At 35.8% G+C, this 14,970-nt stretch overlaps 1 protein-coding gene across 3 annotated transcripts in view; it reads right to left on the bottom strand.

The window, feature by feature from the left end:
• Positions 1 to 67: 67 nt before the first annotated feature.
• VPS54 (VPS54 subunit of GARP complex) overlaps positions 68 to 14,970 on the bottom strand; it is a 77,371-nt gene continuing 62,468 nt past the window's right edge. For all 3 annotated transcript variants that reach the window (XM_055120018.1, XM_055120016.1, XM_055120019.1), the window contains 3 exons: positions 7,242 to 7,349; positions 4,827 to 4,921; positions 68 to 1,831 (listed from right to left, as the gene is read on the bottom strand). In XM_055120018.1, the coding sequence (XP_054975993.1) occupies positions 1,726 to 1,831; positions 4,827 to 4,921; positions 7,242 to 7,349 (309 nt within the window). In that variant the 3' untranslated portion in view covers positions 68 to 1,725. The remainder of the gene's footprint in view (positions 1,832 to 4,826; positions 4,922 to 7,241; positions 7,350 to 14,970) is intronic.

Here is a 14,970-nt window from a genome sequence, read left to right on the forward strand (position 1 = left end):
TCAGTTTGAAGATTTGCTCTCAGAATATTTTAGTACTCACTGACAAGTTACCTAATAAATCCAGGTTTTGCATTTCTACAAATTTTAACCACACTATTATTTCTATAGGAATTAAACTTGAAGGTGTACCTTTTTCATCTAGTTTTAAAACTGGGATGCCTGCCATGCTTTATAGACTCTTAATTTATCCAAACAATGTGGTAGTTCTTTTCCCAGCTGAGGGAGATGGGTGGGCAGAGATAGGACATTTCTTTTATTCCTTGTTTTCTAGTAATGTGGGGTGGGTTTATAATTTTATAAAAAGTTCCCTTTTCTTCAAGCTTTTCTTTAAGCTGCTGTTTTCACTGAAAAACAGGCCTGCAGGTGGTTCAATTTGTGCCTTTTCTCTAAGAATCCAAACACATTTTCCAATTCTTCCATACTTGTTTTGAGTAGGTTACTTGTTTAAAGTTGACTGTATACTATTAAAAAAATTTGTCTTTTAAAGTCTGGTAATTTCTTATAGCTTTATTTTAGACAGACAATTTGAGAACCAATGACATACCTCTGTAATGATAAAGGAAAGAAAACAGGCTTTCCTCTTAGGAAACCAAAGAGCACAAAATGAGATTATTTCATTACATAATCACAGGGTTAGGCACTCTGACCAGGTTAAACAAGATTTCTGGTGTGAGCTGAGGCACAGGCACTTTCATTTGCAGAGTGCTGCTGATTCTAAATTTTGAAGGTAGGTATTAGAAGTTTTTAAGTAACTTACTTCTCATCTAATTTCTGGCCCCCACGTGGCAGCCTGTATTATAAAAGTTTTTTACCTTCTGAAACAAGAACCCAGGGAGGCCATACTTCCATCAGTCATGTAAATGTGAAAATGAGAACCAGTAAGTAGGTAGAATACATAAACATGTTTTCTTACTTTTGCTAGAAATAAGCCCCCCTCCACCAACCCATCAGATACTTTTATAAAAATACAACCATTAAACCACAACTTTTCAAATACCACTTCTGAAAAATATTAAAAGGTGCACAAATGCCAGTATCTTATTCTTTAGTTACTACTTATGATCAGACTTTCAAGTATTTAGACTATTCTGAAGGCTTTCCCCAGCTGACATACCGTGTAGTAAAAATATTAAATACTCGACACACAAAGCCTAAAATTTGACATTGGCCACTAAAACAAAAATTGAATTCCTAAAATTCAAGCAATCAAAAGATGTTTATTTTTTATAGAAAGATCTGTAAAAAAATAATTTTCAAACAGCTTTACTTTCATAGAGAAAACTTTCTACAGAGGTTGACTAAGATTTTAATATTTTAAATTGTACCATCATTAAATAAGGTGGGACACCATATGAATTTCATTGCACTGGAAGAAATGCAAAGCATTTTTTAATATAAAGTATACAGAGCATTCTAGTCAACTACAGCTGTGTTACAGCTATGTGTTCTTTTGGATTTGGTCCAAAGAAACCTGAGTCTGTTTCCAGAGAGAATGAAAAATGTTATAGACACCTGATCAATTACTCCTCACTAAAGGAAACATAAAAATGGTATTCCTTATAGATCCCACTGAATCCCAGTTTTCCAACACTGATACTTTCCTTTTCCCCACTTTTCCACCCAGTTCACTTTGGGTTCCAGGTTCAGTTCTTGAATGACAGGCATCCATACTTTCTTCACACGTATAGCCCATGGTCAAATGAAGTTCCCAGTTTTTCAATGTTATCACCTCTTCTGTTCCCAGATCTCAGCCATATTTAGGTCCAAATCTTTAAGGCCTTTTAAGGCTTGAAGATTTCCAGTGTAAAAAGCTACATCTGCTGTGACCAACCTAAAGATAATAAAAACTTTTTACCAAATGTGAATATATTTCTCTTACTAGTAAAATTTTTGCTATTATCAGACCATTTAATGTTCTATTCAAACAATAAATGTTATTTAAAAAAAAAGAAAACTAATGCAGGTTGAAGTCAGTTTCATACTGTTGCACGGCACTGTAGCACTGTTGTCCCGTTGTTCATCAATTTGCTCAAGTGGGCACCAGTAACATCTCCATTGTGAGACTTGTTGTTACTGTTTTTGGCATATCAGATACACCACGGGTTGCTGGCCAGGCTCTTTGTGTGGGTGGGATGCTCTCGGTAGTTTGCTGGGCTCTCCGAGAGGAACGAAGGAATCAAATCCTGGTTGGCTGCATGCAAGGCAAATGCCCTACCTGCTGTGCTATTGCTCCAGTCTCATTTTCGTACTACAGTATATAAATACCTTGGACTTATGTATTTAAATCTTATATCACATGGCCCATTGTTGTTACTGTTTGGTGGGCCGGACACGTAATGCGATTTAGAGGGGACCACTGGACTAGAGCTGTTACCAAGTGGATTCCACAGGATATCAAAAGATGGCATGGTCACCCCCCTACGAGATGGTCAGAGTTTGTCAAAACCCTGAATGAACAGTTTGAGGCTCTTCGTGTTCCTGGAGCAAGCAAACGCCACTAGGCTACACTATTTCGAGACAGGGATGAATGGAGACATTTCTGGTGCCTGCTTGAGCAAATCAACGATCAACGGGATGACAAGTAATATTACATGTCAGAATTTAATAAAGGACCTTATTTTCAAAATAAGGTTCCCACATTTAAAATTAACATAAACCTGTTTTAAAATATTGTGTCTCATAAACATAACTATACAAAAGAATATAGAGAAAAATATATTTTAGACTTACCTTGAAAAATTTTGGTAAAAGCAAATATTTGTGACATACGTAACAACCAGGAATTAGTAAGAGGGCTAAATAAAAATATAAAATTAACAAAAAACTATACGGACAAATACTATGCTAGTGTCCTAGATGAGACAGAACACTTGAACTATATGTATAAGAAAAGATAATTAGAAAATGTAAATCATAAGAAGCAGAAAGAAAAATCTAACTGCAATTGGAGAGGTATGGGGAAATGGTAGGAGTGTAGCTTTGTCTAGTCATTTTGGAGAACATTCTGTTACAGTGAAAATGTACATGTGCACTGATCTACTTGCAGGTATATACCCTAAAGAAATAGTCACTTCAATATATATTTTTTATTATGTATATAATATATATACAACTTCACCGTGGGATGGTTATATTGGAAAATAATGACCTAGAAACCTACCACTAGGGGGAAAGGATATACTAAATACAACTGATTCATGTGAGATACTATAATAAAACAGTAAAAATAAGCCACACTGTCCATTTCATTAGAGACAGATAAGTAACAACATTCTTCAGGAAAAGCAATGTATAATATAAAATCTAAGTAAATTTAAAGGTACATTTTCTTAGATATAAATAAATGAGAACTTTAAGAATATATAAAAAACATTAATTAGAAAAACTGCCTAAGGGATAAAGAATGAGAACAGGACTAGAGTGAGGCAGAGGGGTGCTTCAGCTTCATTTGGAATGCCATGTTTTTAATAATTTTGACATTTTTTAAGTGAAAATGAAAAATGTTAATAATCGATTCTAAGTAGCAGAAACATAGTTTGTTATATGTGTATTTTTAAAATAATTTAGAAACATTAAAGGGAAAGAAAAGGCTTGGGAGAGAGAGTAAATAGGGAGCAACTACTTAATGGGTAGGTGATTTACTCTTGGGGTAATGAAAGGGTTGGAACAAGAGGCAATGGTCATACTATGCACTGAGTGCCAGTATATTCGTAAATGATTAATTTTATGTTATGCGAATTTCACCTTAGAAAGGAAAAGAAGAAAAAGCACATTTTTAGAAGTATATGAAGAACAACAAAATTTCCTTTAAGCAAGTAGTTCATTATGTCTGGCTAGAGTCTAATTTTCAGAGTATTTTAATCTTTGAAAGCATTGCTTAAAACATATGAATTAACAGTGTCTTCAAGTATGTGACAATAAATAGCTATGTTAATAAAACCATAGATAATGAGCTAGCCTAAACGCTTTAGAAAGATTAATCTGAGAAAAACAAACACAGGAATGATGGGAGTAAGAGTATCAGTTGAATGTGGGTTAAGAATATGAGCTTTCCTTGAAGAATCCTTAAGAAGTTTTGGTACTTATTACACTGTTTTTGAACATGTCTATGACTTTTTAAAGAATAGTTATTTAAAAACATCTGGTAATAATCAAGGGAAAGAATCAATTTTTTTTATGCAGCCCTTAAATTGAGCAGTTTGAAGCTTCCAAACAGCTTTTTGCAAAATCAATTGACATTTTAAATTAGTAGGGCCAACTTCTGATTCCTAAATATATTTTTTCACATGTCCTAAGAATTTGAAACTTAAATTTAAAACTTCTCCATATCATTATGCTACTCTTCATAGATTCCTGTAAAGGAATTTATAATAATCATCACTATTTTAAACTGTAGAAAAATTAAGGCTCAGTGTAAGTGGTATGACTGAAGTTACACAGCTAATAAGTGGCAGAATTTAGCCCAAAGTCTCTGATTATAAATCTTAGAGTATCTCATAAATAATACTATTTTATCAATAACAGTTTAACAGCCCCCACCACACATATATATGTGTGTATGTAAATACGTATCTTCACTACTAAACAGGACTTTCTGCATAGGAGGTCCTGGCTGGAGAGGGGAAGATTACTGAACAATCAAAAAGCAGTACTAATACTCTGGCTTGAAACTGATACATACAGTCAGATAGGTTTGTAGATACATACTACCTCAAACAAAAGATTCCTGTTTTTACCATATATGGATCCTGGCATGAGTACAATAGAAAACAGCATAAAGATTAAAAACCAATTTGACAGACTATATAGCAAAAATAAAAACATACCCATTTTGAGGTCCTCCATCATTTATCACATTTAAGTGACATAACTGCTTTTTCAAGTGAAGTTTGTAACTTGCATTAATTCTTAAAAACAACATCTAAAAAATAAACACAACTAAGTTTCTTATAGTGCTATTAAAATAAAAGACAAATATCTTGTTATAAATATAAAATTAATATTATTTGGAAACACTATTTAAAAACTTTATTATGACTTATACATTTTGCTTGTTTTTTGCTTGTTTGTTTTTGGGTCACACTTAATGATGCTCAAGGGCTACGCCTGGCTCTGCACTCAAGAATCACTCCTGGTGCAACTCAGGGGACCATATGGGATGCTGGAGATCAAACCTGGGTCATCTGAATGCAAGGCAAATGTCCTACCTGCTGTACTATCATGCCGATCCCTGACACACAATTAAAGTGTTTCACTGAAAGTATTATTTCTGTCATTTTTTTTCTGAAGCTGGATAAAAGCTTTTTTACCTTTTTCTCACAGTACTGTCATCAGAAAAGCCTCCCAAAGAATGGGAGAAAGTTATACCCTATAAGGCATCACTGTATTTTTTAAGTGATAGGTCTTATTTGCATCTTGGAAGAAGTCCTCTGGGATGTGTAAGTAGAATCAGTTGTGACAGGTATAAAAGAATTTTTTTAAAAATGGGGAATTATATAATGTAAGCTAGAACCTTTAAATAGAGAAGGTAACAACAGTAGATACAAAGACACCTTCATTTTCTGCTTTTTTCTTCTTTGTTTGTGTGACATTATTGCTTTTAGTTTAGAGAGGATATCTGTCCAAGACCTATATTAGGCATTTTAGTTACTACTTCACAACTTCAAGATTTCAACAATCCAGTGGCAGGGCCTATGACCAATAGTGAAGATACTCATATGCATATTTCACTACTAAAGAATTTTGCTAGAGGATAAGATTCACAGTTTATATCAAATTGTTTAAGTCATGCAGCCATGTTTTGTAGGGCATTGATAATTGCTAAATTTCCCTCCCCCATTTTTTGAGATGTTTTTCTGATAACAAACAGCCCATTTTCTGTACCCTAGCACTGCAGAAGGTGTACTGGGATGTGATGACCAAAGAGAATGATCTGGAGAAGGTCAGGCTTCTCAGCACTGATCTGACAGAACACTTTCAGAGGGCATCCATCCAAATTGGTAAAAATCACTTGAAAGTATGTCACTGCTACTGCAGGCTTTTTTTTTTTTGATGCAAAAGCTCATTTCTTTGAAAAGTACCTGGCTTGAAATTATATACAAATAATCTATGGAAATGTGTGTAAAATAAATTTTTTGTTAAGAAAAAGTAAGATTACAGAGTTTTGTAAACTACAGATATTCAAGTCATCATACTGATATAACATCTGGCCAGTTTTAAAAAGAACTTTCTTTAAATTATGATGTGGATAAAAACACATTCAGTACCTGTATGCCTACCTCCCTAATCTGGCTAAAATTTGTTCTCAAATTAGAACTCAGCAAATACAGAAAGCCAGGATGTAAGAACCGGGGGCATCTTACATATGGAACAAAAGATAGCCAGGCTGAACAAAATGAGAAAGAGCCCAGACTCTAGAAGGTATGATCTTATGGCTCCACCTCAGTCTTCAGAGTTCAAGGAACTAGACATATTTTAATCGTGAGGATAGCATGAATATTGAAAACCTAGGGAAGCATAATGAAAAATGATTAAGAGCTAGTATAAGATGAAAAATGAGATTGCCTGGGAAGCTTCCTAACACCACTTTTATTAACCAGTTAGGAACAAACAGATCCAAGAAATTTACTTGTCTAAATAGTAAAAATTCTGTAAAAATTAAGTTTCTCAGTACACAGTAACAACTAGGATTGAAAGAGATCAATTGGTATGAACAAGCTAAGTAAGGCGGCAGGGGAGGAAACTGGAATATTTGGAGTCACAGGAGGACACAAGGGCAAGGGGGTACAGGATGGGGGTGGAGACATTATCTGGAAAATGTGAATTAAAAATGATTAATAGTTTGTGGAGGAAAAGAAAAGACAGAGGATGGATACTTCAAAGATGAGAAATGTCAGAGGCTACGTATATTGCTATTTTTAATGGTTTGTGTTTATACTTATGATGACCTAACAAATATTAACTTTAAGGAACACTGAGTTACTTTGTATATTTATATCATTAACTCCACCAGAACTTCTAATTCTGAATTGACAATGGAAAAATCTGCTTTTATTATTGCTGACCATATACAGTAAGTAAAGCGTTTTATTCCTGTTTGTTGATACAACTGGATTGAAAATCAAAACAATTATATCTGAAATAAGAACTAAGCCTAATTTAGCATAAATACTTAAAAACACCTCAATTCTACACACATATTAGTTTATATATTAAGAAAAAGTTTTGGAACCACCACTCACTTGTGTTTGTTCTTCCGGAAGAAGATCAAATATCGCTTCATGCATTTTTGCCATTTGCTTACAAATATTCCTAAAACAGGCAGAAGGAACGGGAGCTTTCACCTCATACTGGCAAAGAAAAATAATAAGAATTGTATTCATATCCTCTGAATTGTGTATACACTATTCTCTGAGACCTATTTCTTCCCTTACACATCAAATTCTGGTTTAGTCTTAAGCTTGAAGTGCAACTATGATCTGTGTGTTATTCACGCAATGATTTAAGGAAAATTTCATGAAGTATCCTTTTTTTTTAAATTTAGGGGAAAAGAGAAATTTGTTAATAGCATGCATACATCCTGTATGGTTACCTCATTCAGGGAGAGATTCAACACAGCTAAAGAACTCCTAGCCTACTTTGAGGGAACCAGCACAGCTTGGTGACTAAGAGCACAGGCTGCTTTCCTAAAGATGTGAGAAGTCAGATGCCTCTCCTTGAACCCCAGGTCCCGCAAGTAACTTTATTTATTTCTCTTTCAAGATGGCTGGTAAGATCACAAAACAATGCTTGGTACAAAGTACTTAAAAATGTGAGCTGTCAATCTGTCAATAATAATAAATCATTAAGGAAAGTCTGCCAAAGATGTTGATCTTCTAAACATAATTTTAAGAATGTATCAACATGATTATTTTGAAATAAATATAACTGGTAGAATTAAAATATTTTCTTTCTTTCATATACCATTTTTAGAAGAGAAACCTTGGTCAAATAACTGTCTTTTAAATATGATCATCTAAGCTTATTAAATGAGTTCTAATAAACTGCTAAAGAAGAATCTGTAGACGTCACCATTTGACTAAGTCAAGATCAGCAAAGCTGTGATCTCTTAAAGAGGCCTGTCACTTTAGCCACGAAAATATCAAGACATATCATCTTATAAGACTTTAAAATTAATAATGGCTTTGAGATATAATTTCCGTATCATAAAATTCCCCCCTTTAAAGTACAATTTTTTAGCAAATTTATAGTTATATAACCATCACTACTGTTTCAAATATTATCATCACCTCCAAAAGAACCCTCAGACCCACCAAGACTCATTCCCCATTCCCTTCCTCCACAGCCCTTGGCAACCACTAATTTCCATAAACAGAATCATGTAATATGTGGATTTCTGTGACTAGATGCTTTCATTTACCTTAATGTTTTAAAGGTTTATCCTTGTATCATATAACAATAGTTCAGACCCATTAGAGGTTATAAAACATTCCATTATATGAATATATCATAACATAACCAATCAACAGTTGATGACTATTTGTGTTTCTCCACTCTGGGATTATCAATGATGAATAATGCTATGAATATTCATGTGTAGGTCTTTTGTCTAGACAAATGTTTTCAATTCTCTTAGGTATATACTTAAAAGTAGAATTACTGGATCACATGGCAACTCCATGCTTAATTCTTTTTGCAGCAGGGCCAGGGTTAGATGGGGGGATATTTGGATGCACCCTGCTGTGCTCAGGGCTTACTCCTTGCTCTGTGCTAAGGGATCACTCTTGGACGTGCTGGGGGTCCATACACAGTGCCAGGGATGAAACCAGGGTTAACCAGTGCCTTACTCCTATACTAGATCTCCAGTCCCTTTATTCTTTTAAGGAAATATCTATTTTACAAAGTGTTTGTACTATTTTATATTACATCCAGTAGTGCATAGGGTTCCAATTTCTCCTTAGCTTCACCAATATTTACTATTGTCTATATTTAGTTTTAACAATCCTGGTTGGTATGAAGTAGTAATTCACTATAAATATTACCTTATGTACTCCTTCAATTGGGCTGAATAATATTTTCATCCCAATTCATGTACACAGGAAACCTCATGAGATCATAATCAAATTGACTAACTGTTATCATTATAAAAAAAGAAGAGGGAAATTCAGACACATAAATACAAAGGGAAATGGTCACATGATGACAGAGGCAGAAATTGGGGAATTACTTCTCTAAGTCAAGGAACGTCAATAATTATGAGCAAGCACCATGAGCTAGAAAGAGACATGGGAGACTGATTCTTCCTTAGAACCTTGTGAAGAAGCATGGCCTAGTAATACTCTTAGAACTTCTAGTCTCCAGAATTATAACAATATACATTTCTATTGCTTGAAGCCATTGACTGTGGTATTTCTTACAGCACCCCTAGGAAGTTAGTATCTGCATGCTACAGGCACATGGGTGTAGGACATTCAGGGGATGTCTGTCTTTTATTGAAGAATGCTTCCAGAGCAGCATATCTGGGCTACTGAATCTTCAATGGAAAATAATTAAATGAAAATATATGATGAGAAGACATACCCTATCAATTCAAATCTATTTTACATATGATCTGGTGAATAATTTTAAAGTACAATTCTAACGAAATTATTCTTTAGTTTAAAAGTTTGTGGATTCTGTTTAAAGGGTAGAATATGAGGCTGGAGGGATAGTCCAGTGGGGCGGGTGCTTGCCTTGCACAATCAACACAGATTTGATTCCTCAAGGCTGCCAGGAGTAATTCCTAAGCCACAGAGCCTTAAACATTGCTGGATGTGGCTTGAAAAATCAAATAAAATCTAGACTACTGCAAGAGAATGCTTTTACTAACCCTAACTACAAGAAAAAACTGGGATCATTCATCAAAATTTTCTAGAGTCCATTAGCTAAGAGAGACCAGTGAGAATCAAGATAATAAATCCAAACAGTGACAAGGCTCTCTAAGAGAGACAGACAAAGGAATAGTCTTGCTTTTGGCAGAGAAAAGAAAAAACAGGAAACCATACCAGAAGCAAATAAGAAAATAGATTTTAACAAATCTCAAAAGGTTTATGTTCAGAATAAATGAGCACTCTAGTCACAAGGGAATATGCAATCATTCATAATTCTCCATAGGCCCTAGGAGGAGCTCACAAGCAGCATTGGGGTAAGGGTAAAACACTGAAAGACACTCTCAGCTGCATAGGCATGAAGAGGTGATTGGTTGCTATATGGGAAAATGAACAAGTGCTATCACTTCCTCGAACTCTATACTTACTCAAAAGCAAAGTCTTAAGTCACTGAGAAGCAGAACCAGACAATATCATATCCAGGACAATTATAAGGGCTTGTAAAAAAACATGTCCATTCTTAAGCAAAAACACAAACAAAAAAGACAAACAAAAAAACCTTACCCTAGGATACAATGTCAATCAAAGCAGAGATTGGCTACCACTAGGAGGAGGGCAAGAATACCAGAAGGAAGGTGGGTAAGCCTCATGCCTGCCAAACAGAGCCCTGGCAGTCAAAAACCTCCACACTCCACAATCACCACCATGTTCCCAACGAGACTTCCACTGCTCAGACAAGCCTCATCCAGAAATTCATCTGCTGAAAAACTCAGGTTTGCAGGTTTTGTGACCAAAATCTCCAGGCTTTCAGAGTTTGGGATGGGCTACCTCGCCCCATCTCCCTATACTTCCCCAAAGCTACTAACCAGTTAAAAATTTAACTCCAGCTGTATCACCCCATTAAAAATTTTGGGTTTTCTGAAGCAACATTTAAAATTCTACACACTGATAAATCAAGAGTAGCACACCAGATTAAATGGTATGTAATGTGGAAGGCAACCAATCTTGATTAACAAAATATAAACACAGAAGACAACCTGTAAAAACATGTTAGTAATCTCTTATAAAAGGGCATAATGGCGCCATGGTGAGATACAACAATCTTCATTAACTTCCTTCTAAGGAAACATTTTATTATTCTTTTAGCAAATTATTTATAACATGCAATATAAAAAATTATTGAGGGACTGCTATGGGAGCAGACTTAAGGGGTATTTGGGAAAATTGGAAATAATGATGGTGGGGAGATGCAATGGTGGTGGTAGGACTGGTGTTGAAATATTGAATGTCTATAACAAATAATCATGAACAACTGTAAACCACAATGTAAGGCAGAAAAAAATTTAAAAAAAAAGAAAATGAAAAAGTGTCAGACTGGGAGGCAATCACGTATTTGATAAAGGAATTATATCTAGAATATAAAAATTTTATCAGTTAGGGGATAAACCCATTTTTTAAAGGGCAAAAATATTTGAACTTTTACCAAAGGAAAGATAGTAATGGTAAACTAACATAGGAATAGATGCTTAATAAATAAGTCAATGTGTCAATTAGTACCATTATGAGGTATCATTCAACACAGACCTACCAGTAGACTAAAATTTTATTTATTTATAGTTTTTTCAGGTATACTTGGCAGTACTCAGGGGTTACTCATGGTTATGCCTTCAAGAATCACTCCTGGCAGGCTTGGGGGACCATACAGGATGCCAGGATTGAACCTGAGTTATTTGTGTGCAAGACAAATATCCTAGCACTGCACTATCTCTCCGACCTCACAGACTAAACTTTAAGATTAAAAAAAGATTTAAAAAAGTGCTGGTGAAGATTAAAGGCACCTAAAGCTCTCATATATCACAAGAAGCACTGTAGTGCTGTAGCACTGTCATCCCACTGATCATCAATGTGCTCGAGCGGGGATCAGTAACATCTCCATTGTGAGACTTGTTGTAACTGTTTTTGGCATATCAAATACACCATGGGTAGCTTGCCAGGCTCTGCCGTGCAGGTGAGATACTCTTGGTAGCTTGCCGGGCTCGAGAAGGACAGAGGAATCGAAACCGGGTTGGCCATGTGCAAGGCAAATGCCCTACCTGCTGTGCTATCACTCCAGTCCATATATCACAAGTAGGAAGACAAAATTATAGTCACTTTTGAAAATAATCTGATAAATTTTTAAATAAACTTATACAGTTGTATACTTACATATAACTATAAATGCTCAATCTATGGTATTTACTTCAAGAGAATTTAATTTGATGTGTACATGAGTGTTTATAGCAGACAAATTTATAACAGCCCCAAACTGGAGAGAACCCAAAGGTCTATCAATAGACGAAAACATAAGCAAATAGTGGTATATGCACACAGCGAATAAGACTTTATGATAAAAAGGAGCAAGGCACTAATTCATGATAAAATATCCATGAATTTTCTAAAAAGCATTAGGCTAAGTGAAAGGAATCTGGCACAACAGGCTATATCCTATAGAATTCATTTATAGGTCACTCTGGAAAAGGTAAAATTATATGAATGGAATCCAGATCAGTGGTTACCAAGGCATGAGTAGTGTGGGAGAAACCTGACTGAAAAAATGATAATTTTTCACAGTAATGAATATCTTGATTATGTCAGTTCTACTATATACACTTATTAAAGTCTTCAAACTATATCCTCAGAAACAGTGAATGCTACTGAATGCAAATTATTATAATTGCCTAACTATACTGGTCAGACCTTTCCACTATTTTGTTGATAGATCTTCAACTTCATTCATTCACCCTAATACATTAGCTAAACAGAATTACTTGTGTTATTAAACAACAGAAAAAGCATAAGCAGGGATCATTTGCTAGAACTTGCTATACTTCGACACATGAGAAAAAAAGGTTTCCACATATTTCATTATCTCTACTATTACCTTATGTGGCTCTGTTGTTATAATTAGTCTGAAACTAAGGCTTGTGGATAATTAATCATTTGTTCGAGGCTACTTAATGGCTAACTTGTGACAAAGAATTTGAGCTTAGTTCAATCTAGTAAAAACAGAGATCAACAAATGGGACTACATTAAACTAAAAAGCTTCTGCATCGCAAAAGATACAGTGACCAGAATACAAAGACTATGTACAGAATGGGAAAGGATATTTACACAATACCCATCAGATAAGGGGTTGATATCAATGGTATATAAAGCACTGGTTGAACTCTACCAGTTCAACCCCATCAAAAAACGGGGTGAAGAAATGAACAGAAACTTTACCAAGGAAGAGATACGAATGGCCAAAAGGCCATGAAAAAGTGCTCTACATCACTAATCGTCAGAGAGATGCAGATCAAAACAACCATGAGATACCATCTCACACCACAGAGGCTAGCACACATCCAAAAGAACAAAAGCAACCACTGTTGGAGAGGATGTGGGGAGAAAGGGACCCTTCTACACTGCTGGTGGGAATGCCGGCTAGTTCAGCCCTTTTGGAAAACAATATGGACGATTCTCAAAAAAGTAGAGGTTGAGCTCCCATTTGACCCAGCAATACCACTGCTGAGAATATATCCCAAAAAAGCCAAAAAGTATAGTTGAAATGACATCTGCACTTATATGTTCATCGCAGCACTGTTTACAATAGCCAGAATCTGGAAAAAAACCGAGTGCCCTAGAACAGATGACTGGCTGAAGAAACGCTGGTACATCTATACAATGGAATACTATGCAGCTGTTAGAAAGAATGAGGTCATGACGTTTGCATATAAGTGGATCAGCATGGAAAGTATCATGCTAAGTGAAATGAGTCAGAAAGAGAGAGACAGACATAGAAAGATTGCACTCATCTGTGGAATATAGAATAATAGACTATAAGACTAACACCCAAGAATAGTAGAAATAAGTACCAGGAGGTTGTCTCCATGGCTTGGAGGCTGGTCTCTCATTCTGGGCAACTCAGAGAAGGGAACACCAAGTAAAATGTGGTTGGAGGTCATGTGGGGGAAAGATGACGTGGGCCGAATATAGACTAGAGACTGAACACAATGGCCACTCAACACCTTTATTGCAAACCACAACACCTAATCAGAGAGAGAGAACAAAAGGGAATACCCTGCCATAGTGGCAGTGTGGGGTGGGGGGAGACGGGACTGGGGAGGGGGGGAGGGATGTTGGGTTTACTGGTGGTGGAGAATGGGCACTGATGAAGGGATGGATTATCGAACTTTGTAAGGGAGAAACATGAGCACAAAAATGTATAAATCTGTAACTGTACCCTCACGTTGACTCACTAATTAAAAATAAACTATTAATTAAAAAAAAAAAGAATTTGAGCTTAGTATACCTCACTCCAGAAATTCAATACTAAACCTCCTCCTTATGATTTATGTACTCACACACGAACACACACACACACACACACAAACACACACACACACGTCTGCTCATACTGTTACCTGAGAGTCCCTCTTCACTGTAACTTTATTTGCTCTAATTTCGCAAATAAAAATTCCATACATAACCCACCCCCGATGCCATCTTGCCACACACAGCAGTTAAGAGTCCTGGCGGGAACCACAATACCAGAGAATTCTCCAGGCCCCATACCAAGCCAATATCACTGCGATGCCCCAGATGGGGCAGGTATAGTCTCTGCCTTCCCCAGATGGAATCCTGGCAACCATGAGCTTCTACAAGCATAGCTCCAGTATGTGGGTATCAGGACTATTCCTCCAGCCTTTTCTGATATGCAAAGTGAGCAATGGAAAATAAATGATCTGGCATTTGCTTGAATGGTGGTGGGAATATCCAAGCAAAATATAATGCCCAAAACTAGAGAGAGAGTATCTGAGCAACTGTCTGCCGTAGAGGCAGGGAAATGACTGGAATGGACATGGAGGGGATAATGGGGATATTGGTGGTGAAAAGTTTGCACTGGTGGAAGGATGGGTGATCAGTCATTGTATAACTGAACATGAAACATGAAAACGTTGTAACTGTATCTCATGGTAAAATTTTTTTTAAAAAAATTCCATACATGTTTCATCCCACAAACATTTCATAGGTGTAGCTCCCCTGATGGCAACCATCTCTTTTAAAAAGAATTAACAATTATAA

This window comes from Sorex araneus, chromosome X, assembly GCF_027595985.1.
Source record: "Sorex araneus isolate mSorAra2 chromosome X, mSorAra2.pri, whole genome shotgun sequence".
Lineage (NCBI taxonomy): Eukaryota > Metazoa > Chordata > Mammalia > Eulipotyphla > Soricidae > Sorex > Sorex araneus.